At 31.5% G+C, this 8670-nt stretch overlaps 1 protein-coding gene across 3 annotated transcripts; it reads left to right on the top strand.

Annotated features, from left to right (window-relative positions):
* Positions 1 to 1670: 1670 nt before the first annotated feature.
* On the top strand, positions 1671 to 6780 carry Hs3st-B (Heparan sulfate 3-O sulfotransferase-B). Of its 3 annotated transcripts, none has more exons than XM_011646128.3 (5): positions 1671 to 1918; positions 2305 to 2339; positions 3783 to 4371; positions 5020 to 5510; positions 5754 to 6780. In XM_011646128.3, the coding sequence occupies exons 3-5, from the start codon at positions 3902 to 3904 to the stop codon at positions 5876 to 5878; spliced, it is 1086 nt and encodes a 361-aa protein (XP_011644430.2). In that variant the 5' UTR covers positions 1671 to 1918; positions 2305 to 2339; positions 3783 to 3901; the 3' UTR covers positions 5879 to 6780. The 3 variants fall into 3 exon arrangements, with proteins under 3 accessions (XP_011644430.2, XP_088931356.1, XP_011644428.2); XM_089075230.1 differs by having other exon boundaries at positions 2305 to 2351; XM_011646126.3 differs by lacking the exon at positions 2305 to 2339.
* The last annotated feature ends 1890 nt before the right edge of the window (positions 6781 to 8670 follow it).

Below are 8670 nucleotides of genomic sequence, written 5' to 3'. Positions count from 1 at the left end.
CAAAAGATAACTAATTTACAATATTTTCGATCGATATGCAAAAGGACCGATGTATTTTATTATATCTCCGCATAGTTTAAAAAGATATTCTTTTTTGGAAAACGCTGTATATATCAATAAAAAGTAGTAGTGTCTGTTTTTTTATAAGAATAATAATAATATAAATATAATTAATATAAAAATAATTAATTCTGCGTTATTATTATTCTAACTGTTACAATCTCAATAATTATATGAGAAAAATTAAAGTAATTTTATTTTACGTAAATTAAATAAATAGAGTTTTTTTAAACGATGCGGTAATATAATACTAAAAGTAGTTGTTGTGTTCTTTTGGCAATGACAGACTGACATTGCTGAAAGATGGATTTAATGCGGCTTGTTACTTCGGCATAATAATGCCGATATTAATCTATAGAAAAATATTATAACTGCGTAATTATATTATATAAAAAAAGAATTACGGAATCCTGTGGTAAATTACTTAATAATGCTGCATTCGTGTCGAAGACAAACTTTGTCCACTTATTAAGCGATTGCATAATACGTAATGTCTCTATGAATCTATTACAATATTGTTTATTTTATATTTACGTATACATACATATGCACACGCACATACACATATATATATATATATATATATATATATTTGTATATAATATATGTTTGTATACACACATGTTAATATGTAATTATATAAAGTCTTATATTTTAATTTTCTTTGTTATTTCCTCTAACGTGAAGAAATGCACTTAACTTTTAGTCTTTGCAAGATCAGACATTGCATACTTATTGCGAGAAAGCATGCAACAATCAAGTAGATTGTTACAAAAAAAAAAAAAGAAAAAATATAAGAGTGTTTCTACAAGCGAGCGGGAGAAATTAATTATTTATCTCTTGGAGATAAATGTCGCATCAAAAAGTGATCTAGAATAAATTATCCAGATGTTCTTCAGATAATTTTTGCACGACATTGGAAAATAAATTTATGATTAGGATTGTAGTTTAATTTTGAAGATCGCCATTGAATTTTTAAAATTAAAATTATCTGCATCTGGTCGTTGTCATTTTTCATATGATAAAAAAAAATTGTATAGGATTGGTAACTTTTTTCATTTGAAAACGAAAAATTGCTTGTTATCCGAAACTCTATCTCTCGCCACCCTCCGATAAACACCCCCTCATGTATACGCTCGGTACAGTACCTGCTGTGTCTCTCGATACAACGGGTAATGATGTATACGCGATGACAGAGTGAATTGGTCCATGCGAAGGTCGTTCTCGCGCTCTCATTAGCCTGATTGTTCATCGGCAGATATATCTTATCCCTACACACCGCATTATATAGGGCGATGGTCTCCCTTCTCCCAGCCGGCCGGGCGTTATCGATTGTTACGAACACCGTGGCCAGAACCGTAACTGAGGATCGCGGCGCCTACAGCAAATTATTTTCAACGCGTCTGTTTTAATAGAAAATTAAAAAAAAAAAACTTTTAGATAATTTTCTAATTTTTAAGGAAGAAAAAACTCGCAATGTCACTAATCAAAAATTTGGAGAGGATCAGGGGAGAACGTGATAACAAATGTCAGAGTGATCGTCAGTTGGACTTCTATGCAGTCAGATAAACGCAATATTTTTTTATCTCGCGGAAGAGATACTTCGCGTTGATTTTCTGCGATTGCGACACGCGTGACGCTCTTTTAAAAGTAGCGCCGACAGGAAGAGGAACACACAGCCGAATTACGGGTCTGCCCGTGCCGTTTGATAACGCGCTAAATGTGCACTTTCCGCGCGCGAGACCGTGCGTCCGCATCCGCAACCCTCCACCGGCTGCGCCAGTCGCACGTTGGCCGATGACGGACGCGCACGGGGTGAAAGTAAACGTGTCTCCGACCGGCGACACGCTACTCCGGGGTAAGTGCAATTCGAGCGATTCCAGGGGCAATTTACCGGGTCCGACGGAGTGACCGGACCTCCCGGAATTCGCCCGGGGTGTTTCGGACGTTTTGCAAATCCCGAAGGTGCATAAGGCATAAATCATTTTTTTTATCTTGAAAATTTTTCTCGTCTTAAGTCGAGGAAATCGGACAAATCCGTTTTGCGTCTTGTTTTTTTACGCTCTCAAACAAAGGAATATGCGAGGCTAGCTTGCACGACGTTACTTTGCATTTTATGGAAATGCAAAAGGAATGTGCTTCAGCTATGAGAAACGAAGCGAATCCATTATATATCCGTGTTACATAGCTTTTTACATATATTGAGATTATGTAATTTGAGAAGTGCTTTTTCCTAATCGGCAGAGTCTTTGAGAGCGCATCTGCTTTCGGACATCCTGGTGAGCATTTCGGTAATTTACTAAATATGAGATTAGAATTCATATTTCTTCATTTCTTTTTTAAATATATTAAATTTAATTTGTGTATCTTTCTACCACAACTATCATTCATATAAAACCATCGCGAAATTATATTTTTGGCATTTTTTTAATTTTACTTCCAAAATGGAAAGATACACAAACGATTCATTCCAATTTTCACATGTAATAAAGTTCTTTTTTTGTCAACTTTTAGTTATGAAATTGGAAAAAAACATAATTATTCTCTATAAAAATTAAACTTTTTTTTTGTCTCCTCTTTATAGCATAATTCTGTTAATTCTATTTCTATAAAAATTTATTTCAATCTGCATATATATGAGAGAATCTTTTTCGCCTTTTCGTTTCGATTTTTTATTATAAAATTAAAAAATGATATAATCATTAATTTTCTATTAAAATTAAATTTTTTTTATTGTATTCTCTTTATAATATAATTTCTTGTGCTTTTATCGTGCGTTTACAAAAATTTATTTCGATTTCCACACGTGAGTTTTTTTGTCGACTTTTAGTTACAAAAAATTTAATATAATCATCAAGTTTTTATTAAAATTAAATTTTTTATTATTTTATCTATTCTTTATAATATGATTTCTCAACGCTATTTCTATAAAAAATTTATTCCAATTTACGCATACGAGAGAATTCTTTTTTCTCTACTTTTAGTCATGAAATTGGAAAATGACATACTCATTAAATTTTTCTTAAAATTAAGCTTATCCCTTTTTTATAATATGATTTCTATTTCTATAAAAATTTATTTCAATTTCCACACGTGAGACAGTTCTTTTTCATTCAAGTTTACTTACAAAATTAGAAAATATGATATAAGACTATTAAGTTTTTGTTAAAATTAAATACTTTTTAATTCTTTTTATAGTCTTTTCTCTTTATACAGTCTTTCAGTCACATTTCTATAAAAATGTATTCCAATTTCCATATATATAATCCTTTTTTGTCGACTTTTAATTACAAAATTGAGTATAACCATTAAATTTTTGTTAAAATTAAATTTTTTTTATTGTCTCTTTATAATTTCTCAATCATATTTTTTAAAAAATTTATTCCAATTTCTATATGTGAAAAAATTACTTTTCGTCGACTTTTAATTACGACTTTTAATTAAAATTAAAGAGTAACATAATTAATTATTAAATTTCTATTAAAATTAAATCTTTTTTATTGTCTTCTTTTTATAACGTGGTCTCTCAATTCCGTTTCCATAAAAATTTAAAAATATACGTGGTTCTTTGAACGTCTAGTAGATACTATCATACTCCAGTATTCGATTTTTCGCCCGCCGCCGGATACACCAGTTGCGTTTCCGCGCATAATTCACGAGCGAAGATTACTTCCGTCTGATCGTATCACGTAGCGCATACAAAATATTGGATTATCTTCTAGATATTGCAAAGAGTATCGAGGCGAGCGTGTCGGTGTCGATGAAGAGAACGGCAGACTCTGCGGCGATATAATGGCACCCAGGAAGCCGACCAAATACGACGACTCGTAAAATCACGAAGATGGAATTGCGCAAAGGCTCCTGGAAGATCCTGATCCTCGTGTGCGTGTTGGTCATTTACCTGTGGATGCTCTTTGTCGATCATTCGCACATGCTGGCCGACATATCGCAGAGGATCACGCTGCAGAAAACGCGGATCTCCGCGAGAAACACCATGTACCAAAGTCCCGATCGATCGAGGATCGAAGAGACACCCCCGAATGGACTCCGGACAGACTCGAAGAAATCGCAGTCTTTTCCATCCCGGAACGCGAACAACACGCTCGAGGGAGGCTTGTCGGAGTATCAGATGCTTAAGCAACAGGGTCTGGTACCAAGCCGGCAATTGCCAACCGCTCTGATAATCGGCGTGAAGAAAGGCGGGACGAGAGCCCTTCTGGAGTTCTTGAGGTTGCACCCCGCGATCCGCGCTGCTGGCTCGGAAGTTCATTTCTTCGATCATCATTACGTCAAGGGGTTTCGTTGGTACAGGTACAAAGTGTTTCTACAATTAAAATAAAATGCTAATTAAAACTTTATGCTTATGAAATTCTGGCATAGAAATTTGATCTTCGCGTTGTACACGGAAAGAACAATTTTGCTAGAAGTCTGAAAAATAATTTTGTTGGGCTATCAAAATAATTATGTAAAACATTTAACTTAATTGCTAGAATAATGTTTGCAGTATTATTATTATGTTCAAATGTCCTACGTAATTATTTTGATGGTCCAACAAAATTTTTCTTCAGATCTCTCTCTGGTCAAATTTTTAAATCCTACAGTAAAATTATTCTTTCCTTGTATTTCTGTTTTTACATATAAATAATAACTTTTATATGCGTAAGCAACTTTGAAATAAACGTAGCGATTTAATTTTCAATTTAATATTTTATAACTGTTATAATTAAAATTAATGATTATTTTAAAATTATAATTAATTTAATAATTAAACACTTTAATTATTTAACATATTCTATCAAAAAATCATTTTTTTCTAATATATATTTTTTGAATTATATCAAGGTATATATATATATTTTATCTAATAATAATGATAATGATAATAATAATAATAATAATAATAATAATAATAATAATAATAATAATAATAATAATTTAAATTTCTATTTCAATAATCAGACGTAGGATGCCCCCGACTCTGATCGGTCAGATCACCATGGAGAAGACGCCATCGTATTTCGTGACGAGCGAGGTGCCAAAGAGAGTGAAGCACATGAATCCGGGGATGAAACTGATTGTCGTGGTGAGGGATCCCGTAACCCGGGCAATCTCCGATTACACACAGGTGAAGAGCAAACGTCGCAAAATGCCGCGTTTCGAAGACCTGGCCTTTCTGAATGGATCGAGGATCGTGGATACCTCCTGGGTACCATTGAAAATCGGAGTTTACGTACGGCATTTGGAGCGATGGTTGCAGTACTTCCCGTTGTCGCAATTTTTATTCGTGTCTGGCGAACGTCTGATTGCCGATCCGGTGATGGAGATCACCAGGGTGCAGGACTTTCTGGGCCTGAAGCGGGTAATATGCGAGAAGCACTTCTACTTCAACGCTACCAAGGGCTTCCCTTGCTTGCTCAAATCGGAGGACCGCGCAACGCCGCATTGTCTCGGTAAGATAGTCGAGAATCGGTCACATAAGAGAGAAGAGAAACCCCTCAAAAAACATAACGTGACATATTTGCAAGTAAAACAAAAATTATAAACAGATCTTAAGGTTTAAAAAAACAAAAGTTGAATAAGGGAATCAAATCTTGCTTTGTTGAAGTTACTTAAGATTTTTTTGAGAAATATACGGTGAGTCCGCTTGTTCACTTAGAATTTTGTAAAATTGTGTAATGTTTATTATTTTTTAGGAAAAAATAAAGGTCGCAGTCATCCATATATCGATCCCATGGCGGTTCAGCGTCTTCGAGACTTCTATCGGCCGTTCAATCAGCGATTTTATCAATTGGCGGGTATGGATTTCGGCTGGTACTAAAATCCGCGCGTATCACATACATACATATCGTGAGCAGGAAAACGAAACGGAGTCAATTCTCATCATATATCAAGTACTTATTGCGATATCTATTACACCCGAATATCTGTAATCTGATAGGAACACATACGTTATAGATAGTCACATCAGAAGGCGCCGCTATTCCATAGTGTTTAGACGCCTTTCTTTTTATTATCGATGATAAGGTCTTGAATTTTAGATCTTAATTTTTTCAAATTAAGTCGCAAGAGAAGGTATATCTTTTCTCAATTTTTTACTAATAAATTTAAATAATCTGTAAACACTCTATACATAACATGTGCAAAATTTTTCCAAAAATCTTGCTTCTAACGGTATAATTTCATTGGAGATTCTTTTGAAATTAAATTAAATTAAAATATTTAATTAATCTTTTCTAATTTTTTGTTATATTAATTTTATATAGTAAATCTAAATACTCTTTGTTACATATGATAGAAGAATTACACAATAGAACATACAATAGAAGATATTGTTTTTTGCTTGTTATGTAAAATAGTTCATATCTAGATATGAACATAGTTTATCTAGGCTTGAGTTACCAAGCAAACAAAGTTCTAAGATATTAGATTTGCCACTGTAAAACTAACAGAAAGGAACGTTTAAAATGAACGTACAGTTACCGTCCGGAAGTTTTTAATCCAAGTAGCAAGATAACGTCATAATGACGTCATCTTGCTACTTAAGATGACGTTCATATATATTACGACGTCATCTTGCTATTTGGGAAACGAAAGAAACCGCGACATATCTATACTTCCTATAAAGATTAAAATAAAACTACAATAACGAAATTGTATATCTAACAATTATGTCAAAGATATCTCTATATATATATATATATATATATATATATATATATATATATATATATAAAATGAAAAAATATAAACATTTTTTATTAATATATATAAATTAATATAGATGTTTTATATTTGTTTTATATTCTTTATATATTGAAGTATCTTCGATACACACACACACGCGCGCGCGCGCGCACACACACACACACACACACACACACACACACATATATATATTATTAACAATGCGTGTAAAAGTCAAGAATAATTTTTTTAGAATAGTGTACAGTTAGCTATCTTTGTTGAATAAAATAAAGTTGATTTAATGTATCGTAATTGTATCAACACAAATACTACAAATGTAGTGGCTTTGTTATTCACTTTTAGATCTTTAGTTTAAATTCTATAGATTAAAATAATAGTGCAATATTAACATGTTTCTTCACCTTTTAGTAGATTCATGCGAAATATGACAGTGAACGCTATTATTGTAATAATTATGCAACGAAAGGATAAAGTGATTAAAAAGTTATTATCGATATAACTTTATATGCGCTGGCCATATTATAAAAAATTGTACCTCACAAACTTTTGAAATGGCTTTTTAATTGTATTATCAAAGTTTCAAGTAATTGGAGTATATTTTAAAAAAATCTTTTTTTTTTACAATGCAGATTTCAATCTATTAGTTAATTGTGTATATTATAATTATATTATATAGTTAGTTTATATTTGATTGTTTCTGCAAGAAAAAGAATTTGCAAATTTGATTATATGTGTGAACTATTATCCTTTAAATGTTATATTTTATATCTAACTCTGATTCACACATACAGAATTTTCTCTTATTTTTTTCATATTATTTTATACTTGATGATCTATAAATGTTATATTTTATATCTAACTCTGATTCACACATACAGAATTTTCTCTTATTTTTTTCATATTATTTTATACTTGATGATCTCTCCACTCTTAATAACAATTCATTATGCATATTGCATTTGTTTTCGATATAATGTATAATGATGAGGAAGTAAAAAAAAATAATACTGAAATTTGTTAGTTCCTAGGTATTAAAATCTAGTCAATATAATTAGCGAAGATAGACGCATTTATGAAGTAGAAGACATAATTAAGTCATCAGCGATTAATTATGCAGAGTATAACGTAAAATATAGGGATAATAAAAACTTGTTTTTTGCAATGCATATTAGAATCAATAATTTTCTCAATAAAATATGAATTTACGTTCAGCTTTACAAATAGTTAAATAAACGTATTGTCAATTCCTGCGTTTCACGTTATATTCTGTATGAGTTAGCATTTATAAGTTTAATCAAATCGATGAATAACAAAACAAATAAATTGAAAATAAATTCGAAGTTAATTCGAACATAAGAGGAAGCCAGAGAATTATTCTGTAAGTTCAGGTAATTAAAATGCAACGTACGTTAATACATTTTGTATGTGAGAAAGAGTAATAATTAATGTATTTATTCGATGACGATTCGAGAGCTATTTATCTAATATATGTAAGAAAGAAAGTAGACAACATTTAGCGATACGATCGAATATGTGAACGATGAACGATGATGTAATAGTAAAGCAGTGCTTTTGCTCAAATTGTATCACAGGAGACTGTCAATACTAATATAAATATTTCGTACATTGTTTCAGATGTTTCAACTGTTTTGAATACATACTATTTAACAAGTAGAACAAAATCTGTACATAAATGCCATGTAGGAAGTCTAAAATCACTTAAGGATAGATGCTGTATAAATAGATTCGGATTCTTTTTTTAGCCATTGATTATAAATAGCACGCAAAAGCTACGTAAAAACCGCTCAATTCCCTAAGTTAAATCCCTTTTCTTTGACATTTCGTCTTTGTCAATAGAGTTAATAATGAATATTTTATTTAAATGTTTTAAAATTCATGAAATAA

The sequence above is a fragment of the Pogonomyrmex barbatus genome, unplaced genomic scaffold (genome assembly GCF_055798465.1).
Source record: "Pogonomyrmex barbatus isolate J1 unplaced genomic scaffold, ASM5579846v1 scaffold18, whole genome shotgun sequence".
Lineage (NCBI taxonomy): Eukaryota > Metazoa > Arthropoda > Insecta > Hymenoptera > Formicidae > Pogonomyrmex > Pogonomyrmex barbatus.
Note: the sequence above shows the minus strand (reverse complement) of the source record. Positions and strands in the feature narration are given on the sequence as shown.

Excerpts from the sequence above, each read along its gene's own strand:
- Hs3st-B (XM_011646126.3), top strand. The coding sequence starts at position 3,902 with ATGGAATTGCGCAAAGGCTCCTGGAAGATCCTGATCCTCGTGTGCGTG. Across the intron at positions 4,372-5,019 it reads AAGGGGTTTCGTTGGTACAG|ACGTAGGATGCCCCCGACTC; the intron begins GTACAAAGTGTT and ends TTCAATAATCAG. Across the intron at positions 5,511-5,753 it reads CGCAACGCCGCATTGTCTCG|GAAAAAATAAAGGTCGCAGT; the intron begins GTAAGATAGTCG and ends ATTATTTTTTAG.